Source organism: Engraulis encrasicolus, chromosome 4, assembly GCF_034702125.1.
Source record: "Engraulis encrasicolus isolate BLACKSEA-1 chromosome 4, IST_EnEncr_1.0, whole genome shotgun sequence".
Lineage (NCBI taxonomy): Eukaryota > Metazoa > Chordata > Actinopteri > Clupeiformes > Engraulidae > Engraulis > Engraulis encrasicolus.
Window position 1 is genome coordinate 29,823,867 of NC_085860.1, and position 13,279 is coordinate 29,837,145.

At 41.8% G+C, this 13,279-nt stretch overlaps 1 protein-coding gene across 1 annotated transcript in view; it reads right to left on the reverse strand.

The window, feature by feature from the left end:
- Positions 1-13,279, reverse strand: part of LOC134447591 (A disintegrin and metalloproteinase with thrombospondin motifs 20) — a 158,820-nt gene that overhangs the window by 37,993 nt on the left and 107,548 nt on the right. Inside the window, exons 27-28 of the mRNA XM_063197114.1 lie at positions 6,001-6,162; positions 2,443-2,619 (exon numbers count right to left, since the gene is read on the reverse strand). Of these exons, the coding sequence (XP_063053184.1) occupies positions 2,443-2,619; positions 6,001-6,162 (339 nt within the window). The remainder of the gene's footprint in view (positions 1-2,442; positions 2,620-6,000; positions 6,163-13,279) is intronic.

Sequence of the window (13,279 nt, forward strand, 5' to 3'; positions counted from 1 at the left end):
GCATCTGACTGACTCTGTGTGTGTGTGTGTGTGTGTGTGTGTGTGTGTGTGTGTGTGTGTGTGTGTGTGTGTGTGTGTGTGTGTGTGTGTGTGTGTGTGTGTGTGTGTGTGTGTGTGTGTGTGTGTGTGTGTGCGCGCGCGTGTCTGTGTGTGTGCGTGTCTGTGTCTGTGTGTCTTTGACAGAATGTGCATGTATAGTACGGACTGAGTGAACTGAGAGTGTATGCGCCAGCACCAGTTCATTTCGTTCATAGTTTGAGCCATTGCACCAAAGCTACATTATTTCAGGAACTGGAGTAAACAGCTGACGCTGCGAATTTGACTGACTGCCTGACACAAAATTCAAAGCCAGTTTCATGAAAGACTCCTCTGGAAAAAAAACCCTTCAGTCTAAGACTACGTTTAGTTCATGTACGAGTGGCTGGCCCTTTCACATACTGCTGTATGGGTTCCCGAGAAATTATCATGTTCACTGACTGCTGATGATTGAAACACACATCCTTCAAAACAGAACGATGAAAATACTCTCAAGTCTCAATCAAGGTAATAAAATACTGAATGTCACTTCAAAATGTTGCCCAGTAAAAAAAATAAATATGTGCATTAAACAAACGTCACAGTGGCGTATTTCGAATTAGGGTGTAGCTAATAGCTTAATCAAAGCATCTGAAGTTGATCTGACCCCGCCAAGATGGCGGCGGAGAATGGGGGCTTGGCGGTTGCTATGGACTGGAGTCATGCTGAAAACAGTCTACATAATTCCCCGACGAGGGCTGTCATTCTACCGAGGAGCAGATCTTCCACAATGAAATGATTAACTAATGGCGAAAAAATGGTAAAAGTGCCTCTGGGAGCACATGTTCTCACCCCAGCAACAAGCTATACTTTGCGTGTCGACATGCACCGCAAACAGTACAAACCATGAATTAGGCCCTGTCCGACGTTGGCAGAAAACCAAAAACGTTAATTTCCTATTTCTATCGTAAATAACGTTACGTAATTAACGTTATGTAATAAAATGCTTTGTAAAAAAAAAGCTTTGTGGTTGATAAATAAATAGAATTCATTTCATCAGAGAGTGCTGATGAGTGGATGAGATCCATGTTGTGTTATATGCTGTAATATGGGAATGCCGTTGTGGTTGAAGAGGACATTCCTCCATGCTTGTCCCTGGATTTACCGTATGTGCCATCTGTCTATCTAGAGTTTTCCATTGGAGCTTCTAATGGGAGCATAACAATGATAAACCAAAACACTGCTCATGCGCTAGTGTCTTACATGGCAATGAACTACTATGGCTTCAGTTGATGAACCAGAGGTCTTACTGTACCAAGAGCACCAGTTTTTTTTTTAAAAAAGGTTAAAAAAAGAATAAACAGTAAAAATTAAATAGTAAGCTCATGACATATAAGACTGTTCAACTTAAAAAATAAAAAAATAAAAAATACAACTTCGGACTACATAAACAATGATCAAACTGTACAAAAGATACACATAATAATATACAAGAACAGTCATTTGTTGCTGTTTCAGAGATAATAATATTAAAAACTCTTATACACAAATATACACTTGTGTACTCAGATTACAGGGAAGATGGGGGCACCTATCACAACAGACGTTTACTTCACGCTTCACAAAATGAAGATAAATATCGTTTGGATTTCCCATCTGTCCAACAGAAATATGTGGTCGGACAGAAATGTCCTGCAAATTTATAGTTTTTCATTTGGAGCCCATAGCTGCAGATTGCTCGCATGTGGTTCTAATGAATCCTGGAGGAGAGCAGCACTTTGGAGTTTTTTGTGCTGTTTCTCCTCTAATTAACACCATGTCAGTGTCAGAGCCACTTGGGTGGGCATACGGCACAGAGAGCAGTCTGCAAGCACAGGAGGGCTATGCATGCACATGCACACACACGCGCGCGTGTGCGCGCGTCGCACGCACGCACGCACACACACACAGATGCATTTGCGCACAAAAACACGCACACACGCACACACACACACACACACACAAAAACACACACGCACACACATACCTTCACACACAACACACACACACTCAACGAATGGGTCAGAAGTATACTCCCTGTAATTAAGCACCATCGATATGTACTTGTGCCATGGAAAGCACCACAGTGAGGGGGAGTAGAAGGGGGGCATGATTTGGTAATGGCTGGGAGGAGTATCGTACCAGCTTCCACAGTGGAGGGGGTACGACTTGCTAAGTGGCTGGGAGCAGTGGGTCTGTACTGGGGAAGGAATGGGAATGGCTCGGTGGGATGAGGAAAGGCAAAGGAACACTACTATCATACCGGCGTCCACAGCCAAAGGAAGTGGAAGGCCGTACGATTTGGTACTGAGGATGGAATGGGATAGGATGCTTGCTGGGGGTTGATGGGGGAGTGGGTGAGCGGAAGGAAAAGGAATACTATCGTACCGGCTTCCACGGTCGCCTGTGCCAGGAAGCGCTGCCGGGACAGGGGTGCAGGTTGCAGGGCTCCACGTCGGGCGGCTTGTCCAGCACGTCGCAGTTGTGGTCGTTCAACCGCTGCCCGCTAGGCCGCTGGCACACCACCAGGCGCGTACGCGTGCCGCCTCCGCACGTCTGCGTGCACTGAGAGGGACAGAATAGCAGGAGTCAGTAAGGAACAACTTCTGAGACTTAAAATGGCTGGCAGGGAGAGAGGCAAGTACAGGAAACAACAGGGAGTGTCAGAATTCAGAATTACTTAAGATAAACATGAACAAAATCTAATATAGCCTAGCTATTTAAGATATTGAGATTGAGAGAAAGAGAGAGGGAGGGAGAGAAAGAGATAGGGAGAGAGAGAGGGGGGGGAGAGAGAGAGAGAGAGAGAGAGAGAGAGAGAGAGAGAGAGAGAGAGAGAGACAGAGAGAGAGAGAGAGAGAGAGAGAGAGAGAGAGAGAGAGAGAGAGAGAGAGAGAGTGAGAGAGAGGGAGGCATTGAGAGATGAAAGGAGAGGGCAAAAGGCATAGTCAATGTATGAATGTATCAAATATAGCCGTCAGCAACTATAATTGGACAGACCAGGGCCTGGTTTCCCAAAAGGAAAGCTAAGTACTACTCATGTTCACACGTAACACCATCGCAGAGTTTACTGACCGCCTCCCAAAACCATCTTAGCTAAGAATCATCATAGGATCGCACGTAAGTCCTAAGAAGGGTGTGGAGTAGTCTTAACGCGCTGAGTAGCTGTATCTTAAGGGCATGGCACAATGGAGACACCCACAGGATATGAAGGGAAAAGAGGAAACCTGCGCTTGAAGTTGCTGTTTTAAGACGCAATTGTAAATATCATGGCATTACAGTTGACACAGCAAAGCAATTGGATTTTTTTTAGCTGTGTTTGATAGGCTTTTGCTATTGGGCCTAAGTAAACTGTGATCAATCGTAATTTGTGTGTGTGTACTTCACGAACGGGAACTTTTTCGGGGCATCTACACACAAAACAAATAAAGAGGCTCTGGTGACCAGAAGTGTTGATGTTGGAAGGCCACATGCCAAAACCTCATTCAAAAAACAGATAAAAGAAAAGAAACTGTCACAGAGTTGATGCACCTTCTTTCCTCTTCAAGTAATCAAGGAAAGAAAGAGAGAAGAGGCTAAGGGTAGGCTAAGGGTAGGCGGTAAGAAAAAGGCAGCGAGAGGATTTGTTGAGATTTTGACTGGCATTGTTTTTTAAAAACAGCAGGCTGACATGCAAAATTCTCCCGACAGTTGTCAAAGCCTTGAACTCGCACCAAAGATTGTAACTTTGTGCACCCCAATTTGGAACTCCAACTAAATAGGCCTACTTGTTTGATCTAGATGTCTTCTTAATTTTGAACACACCACTTCACACGCTTTGTGCACCCTGTTGTCAGTTGTCAGGCAGTTTGCTTGTTTGCTCCGGTGTACCTGTCTGGCAAATTTCATTGTTTGCGTGCGTTCAATTTAATCCACCAACAATAACCATTGTCAATAGTTTCAAACTGCTACAATACTGTGTAGTACCACCCTCATAAAATGCAACTCCTGACATTATAACATGCATTGCATTTTGTAAGTGGTTTCGGGGATAATGACGACACGCTTCATTCCAAGGGCAAACATCAGTACTTCAGCACCACAAATGTGAACAGCAGCCCTTAAGAGCAACTTTAAGAACGATCTTAGATGTTGTGAATGTGCGTTCACATACAATGATGTTTGGGACACAAGCGTAGAAAATCTAAAAACGTTCGTTAGAATCTATCGTATACGTTGCACATAAGGTTAGGAAACATTATTACCGGGAGATACACCCCAGACTGTTATATTGCAGAAGAAGGAAATTAATGATGCTGATGGATATAAGACAGAGCAGGAAGATACCTATAAAAGACATGCCAAGATAAAAAGACAAAAAAAATCCAATAAAGCAAGCATATACCAGAGTCTCCGGTATTAGGGGAAGTGTGCAAGATGATGGAAAGAGAAAGAATGGAGAATTGACTGGGACGAAACAGAACGCCAGAAAGACACGCACAGACATATGGAGAACATTCCTATATAGTCAATGACTGACATGGACTTGACAGAATGAGAGGAGGAAAATATGAGACAATATGTCTGAGAAATGTAGAAGACAGCCATTTGCGTCACACATTGCATCAAAACATTCTTTGTGTCATTTTTAATGCTAGAAGTGTCAAACACTTTCAAAAACAACCCACATAAAAAACCCTTTCGCGTTCAATTACTTATTTTCCATTCAAAGGCATTAGCGCTTACAGTCTTGGTTGACTTTTATAGGCTGTTTCAGACAAGCAGCATCAGGAAACACTTGGCAGTGGCATATATAACCCAATTGAACTGTATCTCAAACAAGGCAGGCCAAGTGTGGGGAGCTCTGGGCACAAGAGTGGGGCTCTGAAGATGATGTGGCCCTAATAGTGTAGTAAAACCAAAGTCGCCTGGTGTCTGCAAGTTCGTTGAATTGGGGTTGTCCCGTCGTCATTGTGACACGGCACACCACATCACACGGTGCACACATTGATATTGCCTGGAACCACCCACGGTTCAGTGAAGCGGAACGACACCATACTCAGGGCATTTCAGTGATGGACAACCTGGATTCAGTACAGTCTAGTGCTACACATTCCCAAAGACCAGCACCTTCAGTCTGGAAGGCCAAATGAGTGCTCATACTTGCTGAAGGGCTATCAGAGCATTAGTCCCTGGAGGTATTACTTAGGGCAGGAGTTCCCAAACTTAACCATGACTTGGCTCTCATATACCGGTATATCCCAAACAAGGCCCCCCCCTTACATGGATTGTGCCACATTATTTTTCTGTGCACCCCCTTTCACAACCATAGTGTATGTCTATGAATCAGTGCCCCACTGAGGATTGTACAGGTAGCTGTTAATACCTGCTGGGCATTGCTGCCTGTCGCACCTCCTTCGGTGCCCATGTATATACAACAATAACAATAATAGTAATGTTCATATATCATTATTATAATGCTTTTCTTAACCAATGGGGATATTGTTTAGCTTATCTTTGGCTTATTTTGGTGTACATTCATTATTCGCTTCATTCAATTACTGATTATGCTTTGCTATACTTTTCCTGTCAACCTTCTGCGGCCCCCATAGCACCCCCTCTCGGACCCCCAAGGGGTCCCCAGTCCGACGCTAACGTAATGAAATTATCTCGTGATACAATGTGGACACATACAGCTTTCACTGAGGTGCGGCCTATATGTATGTACAATTATTTCTCTCTTCTGAAGTTGCATACAGTAGGAGGGCGGCATATTTGGCTGCGGCTTATTGGCCAGGGTTGAGTTTCTCAAAAGAGAAGCTGTTAGCCTGTTAGCAACTTCGGTAGTTGCCAATGGGAAAATGCATTGAAAACAACAAAGTAGCTAATGTAGTAAGCAACTTTGGTTTTGAGAAATTCACCTCAGAAGTGATGGTGAATAGTTATGTCCCCATGTCATGGTCTTACCTCGCCCCAGATGCCGTAGTTCCAGAGCGGGCAGGGTCCTGAGTCGCACCTCTTGGCCTCGTCCGGCTTCACCCGCTCGTCACAGTAGTTGGTGCTGCGCCCCTCCGCGTCCTGGCACACCACCACCCGCCGCTGGAACCCACCCTCACACGTGCTGGAGCACTGAGGCACCACACACATACATACATACACACATGTATGCATACACACACACGCGCGCGCGCACACACACACGCACACATGCACACACACACACACACACACACACAGGGGCATACACACACACACACACACACACACACACACACACACACACACACACACACACACACACACACACACACACACACACACACACACACACACACACACACACACACACACACACACACACACACACACACACACACACACACACACACACACACGGACAGAAACACACATGGGCAGAGAGAGAGACGTAAGCTCCATTAACTGGTCATGTATACCTATAAACAAAAACCTCTAAACAAATTATGCAAATGAGATAATTAATTTTAATCTTTGGTTACTCTTCTGATTGTAATTGCTGCCAGGCCACAGAACTCAACTCTAACAAACGTCACTCATTGCCTATTGCACAACAGTCCTGCACACTAATGAAAACACTGCGTCAGATGAAAAGCACTCCAAATACTCTATATAGTTAGGGAAAGATATGGATATTTTGGGAAATCTGTGAAATAATTTCTTACCAATAGATTTTTTTACGATGTGTTCTTACAGGTGTCTGGACACACCTCACAATTTATCCACGGCCAAATCCAATGGGAATTTCCGTGACACCCCGTCAAAGTTGGGGTGCACAGAAGGCCTATGTAAAAATTGGAACACGGCCGATTGGGGGGAAAGGATGCATAATGGGTCATAACTTCTGAAGTAAACAACATACAGAGACAGATGAACACATTTTTCCATACATTACCGACCCATTGAATTCAATTGAGGGATATTTTTGGACATTTGACCACATTTTAACCCCGTTTTTGGTCAAAAACGGCAAAAAAATGGCCTTAAATGTGTAGAAATGTTCTTTTTTTATCATATTTCCAAGTTGTATCCATTATCACCACTTGCTGTTCATTTCTCATTTACAGTATGACAATATACTGTATATAGTCTGGGTTTGATTATTCTTTTGGTATTAAGCTGAAATAATAACCCAAAGTTCACCATTTTTAACCCTTTAATGTCCTAGACTGGAACCCGGAAAAAGGTTGCAGAAGGGGACATAACTTCTGAAGTAAACTACATACAGAGACAAATTAACACATTTGTCCATACAATAGTGACCCAGTGAACACAATTGAGTGGTTGTTTTGGACATTTGACCACATTTAAACTGCGCTGTTGGTCAAAAAACTGAAAAAATGGCTTTAAAAGCGTAGAAATTCAGTCATATTTTCACGTTTTATTGTGTCCGTTTTCACCACTTGCTCTTTATTTCTCAATTACAGTATGGCAATATACAGTATAAGGTAGGGTTTGATTATTTAATTGGTATTAAGCTGAAATAATACCCCAAAGTTTACATTTTTAACCCTTTAATGCCCTAGACTGGAGCCCGGAAAATGATCAAATTTGTCAGAATGTGGGATAAGTTTGGAGGTAAAAGGCATGCAGACACAAATAAGTACATTTTTCAAAACAATACTGACCCAAGAAATGAAATGGAGTGATTGGGTGACATTTGACCACATTTAAACTGAATTTCAGGACAAAACAGCCTAAAATGTGTTGAAAATCAACCGTCTTTTCATTCGTTCAAATTGAGAATTTCATCAGTGTAAGTCCATTCTATAGGCCGACTCTATTTTGGCTTTTCAGGTTTGATGCAAAAGATTCACATAAGTGAGATTCTGTTTCAGATTAATACCCAATACAATAACCAAATTGATTCTGTACATAATAAATTAAGAGGAGGTGAAAAAAGCACACAATAACATTGGAAACAATGAAAGGGTGATCATTTTTTGGACACATTTTAGCCCATTTACTGCTAATTCTGTCCAGAAATGCTGTGCAAGTGTTGCCAAAAGTAAAAGTAACAACCACTTCATGTAATTTCTTGGGTCAGCATTGTATGGAAAATCTGTGTTCATCTGTGCCAAGGGCCCAAAAATGGGGTTAGTGCCAGGCAAATTCTTACTGTCTAGGAATATATATTTTCGTAACCTTTTTGTGTCTGGAGTATATTTGTGTGATAGCAAGTTAGACATCATAGCTGTTGGATTTAACGTTTGTACATCCTCTCAAGAACCTGTCCCTGAGGGGGATTTTCTGAAAAGTGACTTTTTGTCTACCCACTAACAACAGGCCACAGAACCTTCCAAGCATCACTTTATCATTCATAACATTACATTGTCCTTGATGTTGACAGACATAGAGGAATTCATTATATGAAATTTGTATAGCCTATAAACCATGGCCGACAATTGGTTTTACAATTGAGAGCCTATTTTCTAATAATAAACCAATCTCAACTACTGTAGAATCATGCTGTCAATCCACAGTGTTGTGAATGTTAACCTTTCACCAGGGAGTTGAATTATATGAAAAATGCCATACTATGGGTATACGTTAGAAATAGTTTTACTTTTCTGTAAGTAAGCACAACCTATTAAATGCATCAGATTTAATATTTTTGAATTAAATTAAATTAACTTCTCTACTATTGCACTGCATGGAAAATGTTACATAAGAAATGCATTTGTAGCATAATGAGACATGTGCCTTTAATTCCTTACAGCAATCTGCTGTGACAGGGCTCATCATGTGACCGGTAGGCACCAATACTCATGAACGGTGTGACGTTTTCCATGTGCGTTACGCCCTTTTGTGGAGGAAAACAGCCAATGCAAGTCAATACTCATGAACGGCGTGACGTTTTCCATGTGTGTTACGCCCATTTGTGGGGGAAAACAACCCATGCAAGTCAATTGGTGATGTTGGGGTTTAATAAACGAAAGATACGGACCTGTAGACTAGCGTTTTTCACGCGCAACATGCAGAAAACGTGTTGTGTTGCCGCTGTTCGGATAATAATGCCAAATAGCCGTGGCTGAAGCAGACTGTGTTCATTTAGACAAGCCGATGTAGCATGTAAGTTGATGAGACATTCGGCTTGTTTTCACACATAAAGGGGCGTAACGCACATATACGAGCAAAGTACCTGGATGGCCGTTCATACCTATTGGTGGTGTTGGGGTTTAATAAACTAAAGATAAGGACCTGTAGACTAGTGTTGTTCACACGCAACATGCCGAAAATGTGTTGTGTTGCCGGCTGTTCAAATAATATAGCCAAACAGCTGTGGAGAAGCATGGACTGTGTTCATTTAGGCTAGCCGATGCAGCATGTAAGTTGCTGGCTTTGCTACTTGTCAGTAATCTGCCCTGATTGGCAGTCATCTAGTTGACGTGAATTGAGTGTCCAGTCCACATGTTTGTGAAGAAGTTCACTCACTGCCTCATGAAGCAGCTGTTTATGTCTTGGGAAGTCACATTAGATATTTCTGTCCACCTTTTTTGCCAAGCATTCAACCCCACCTTTCTAAGACCATGCAGACCTCCTCATTGTGATCATGCAAATATCTGCGGAATTGCAAACACGACTATTAACTGCTGGGGGTGGGGTTGTGGCTTGACCACAGACTACCATCTCAGTTTGTCAGACTGGGGGACCTAACATCAGAGTGTGTGGTCAGTACGTAGCACTGGTGCTCAGGGCCGCTGACTGCTTTGGCTGTGCCCAGGACAAAGCCATCAGAAAGGGCCCCCAACTCAATACATTCAATGTAATGGAGACCGAATTCTGGGCCCCATCTCTCCCTGGGCCAAGGACAATTGACCCTTTTGTCCCCTCCTGTCAGCTTCCCTGCTGGTGCACCACAGGAAACCACATTCCCCAGTAGCATTTACCCTATTCTGTACTCCACCGAATTCATCTACAGCTCAGAGCACTTTGTTGGTGGGTGCCAGGCTAACCAGATACAGCTGAGCACCACTAAATCCAAGGGAGATGGGCTTGGTTTAGATATTTCAGAAACACATACATTAGAGCATCTCTGAATGCACAGCATGTCGAACCTTGTGCTGATGTGCTACATTTGCAGAAAACCACACCAGATGCCTCTACAGTCAGCTAAGAACAGGAAATAACTGAGGCTATAACTCACACAGGCTCATTAAGATTGGACAATTACACTTAGCTGCTGCTTTTTTATCCAACACACATATTGGTGACAGTCCTTGGAGCAATGTGGGTTTAGGTGCCTTGCTCAAGGACACTTCAGTCATGAAGGTGTAGGGAGAGGTAAGGATGGGATTTGAACCTGCAACTCAGTGAACTTCAATCCAACTCCCTAACCATTACACCACAGATGTGAACAAGTTTTTTGGGGGGTGATCATGAAATCCACAGTTAACCATGGTTTATTGAGCATGGTTTGTGACTATGGTTAAAACATAGACACAAACCATGCTGAAAAAAACATTGAAACCATGAATAACCATGATCCATGGTTAGTCAGGAACCACCGTTTTCATGGTTACCCAAAAAAAACATGCACAAGCCATTGTAATACTATGGTTGTTTCAGAGTACTTAGAGAGATGGTTACTTTACTATAGTTAAACCATGGTCGATTTTCGTAAAGGCTTTAGCACCATTTGAACTATGCTGGAATGCCACCTGAGTATCGTTGAAGGCAGTTAAAGCAGTTCTGTAAGCAAAAGGGGGTCCAACATAGCACTAGCAAGGTGTACCTAATTAAGTGGTCGTAGAGTGTATACCTCCAGAGATACAGCTAATTGTTTTTTAATCTCCAACAAAGCTATTATTAGCAGTGATGAAATTATGTATGATTTGATAAGGCATGAATTGCCATATTACATCATTTTATTTTGAAACATGAATAAAAATGACAAACTGGATGGTGTAACTATAGCCTGGTCCTGACCATCCCATAATACTACCATTTCATTTCGTATTCATGGTCTGGCATTTGTTTGCTCTGAAGCGATTGTAGGAAGCAGGAAGTTTGCACTCAGTTATGGTTTGAAATTATTGGACACCTCTCACCCAATCGCTGGCAGTTACTCAACAACAACATAGCGCAGACCAATGGCTCTGGCGCAGATGTGTACGTCATTGTCAAGAGCGTCCTCCCCCTTTCGTCCCCACGTGGGGGTCGTATTTGATTATTGGCTGTTTTCTGGGGGGGGCGTTGCGATCAAAATTCTACTGCTCCAGGCACTCCACAGAGAAGCACGGCCAGACTACAGTAGTGGAGCCAATCCTTTGGCGGAAGTACGTAGGATGGCTCGCGAGGCTAGTGTAGCTATCAGGTTAAATGTTTATCTTAATTAATATGTATATTCAAACCACTGTAGGAAGCTGGAATAACACCAGAAGTGGTCTAAGCAAAACTCAGGCGGTTTTCTTTTATTTTTATTCAAATGGCTTATTTACCAAAGAGGGTGATCACACTAGCTATTGCACCGGTATACAGATATATACTTCAGAGATACATAGCTCTCAGAAAAAAAAAAAAACATTGAGGAAATTTACCAACCCCCATCTGCTACCAGTGACCAGCACCCGCCCACCCAATTGCACCTCCACCACACTGACGTCTATGACAGTTTGATCATTTAAAAAAAAAAAACACTCAGTTTCATTTCTTGGGTCAGTATTGTATGGGAAAATATGCTCATTTGTGTTTGCATGTGGTTTGCCATTATGACAAATTTCATCATTTTCCGGGCTCCAGTCTAGGGCATTAAAGGGTTAAAAATGTAAACTTTGGGGTATTATTTCAGCTTAATACCAATTAAATAATCAAATCCATACCTTATTCTGTATATTGTCATACTGTAATTGAGAAATAAAGAGCAAGTGGTGAAAACGGACGCAATAAAACATGAAAATATGACTGAATTTCTATGTTTTTAAAGCCATTTTTGCAGTTTTTTGACCCAAAGCGCAGTTTAAATGTGGTCAAATGTCCAAAACAACCACTCAATTGTATTCACTGGGTCACTATTGTATGGACAAATGTGTTAATTTGTCTCTGTATGTAGTTTACTTCAGAAGTTATGTCCCCTTCTGCAACCTTTTTCCGGGTTCCAGTCTAGGACATTAAAGGGTTAAAAATGGTAAACTTTGGGTTATTATTTCAGCTTAATACCAAAAGAATAATCAAATCCAGACTATATACAGTATATTGTCATACTGTAAATGAGAAATGAAGAGCAAGTGGTGATAATGGATGCAACTCGGAAATATGATAAAAAAAAATAACATTTCTACACATTTAAGGCCATTTTTTGTCGTTTTTGACCAAAAACGGGGTTAAAATGTGGTCAAATGTCCAAAAATACCTCTCAATTGAATTCACTGTGTCAGTAATGTGTGAAAAAATGTGTTCATTTGTCTCTGTATGTAGTTTACTTCAGAAGTTATGACCCATTATGCATCCTTTCCCCCCAATCGGCCGTGTTCCAATTTTTACATAGGCCTTCTGTGCACCCCAACTTTGACGGGGTGTCACGGAAATTCCCATTGGATTTGGCCGTGGATAAATTGTGAGGTGTGTCCAGACACCTGTAAGAACACATGGTAAAAAAATCTATTGGTAAGAAATTAGTTCACAGATTTCCCAAAATATCCATATCTTTCCCTAACTATATAGTTTGATTTCTAAAAACAAAAGCATGCCCCTCTCCAGACACGGCACTTCCACTTCTTTGGCATGTGCAGTCAATAAAACTTGCAAAATGCACAAAATAAACCCTCAACTTCATCCAGTCTGACATATTACGTGAACTTGTAACAGACTTGAACTGTAGCACGACTGGATTCTTCAGCAATTTCAGCAGTAGAGATTCATTAATCCAGAAGGAAATTAAGGCATCTGTAACAGTTTATGATAGCATAATAATAGAATAGTGTATGGCCAATGTAGAGTATAACAGAATAGAATAGAATAAAATAGAATAAAATAGAATAAATTAGAATAGAATAGAACAGAATAGAATTGAATAGAACAGAACGCCCTTCATTGTGACTACACACATGTATAATTTACACTATGCACATGTGCACATGAAAGCACCTATCCTCAATGCAGATGGGATATTTACAGCACAACACCATATACGTAGAGGAACAGGATAAACTGTATAAAATACAAGATACAAGATACAATATATTTTATTTGTCATGTGTATATATATGAA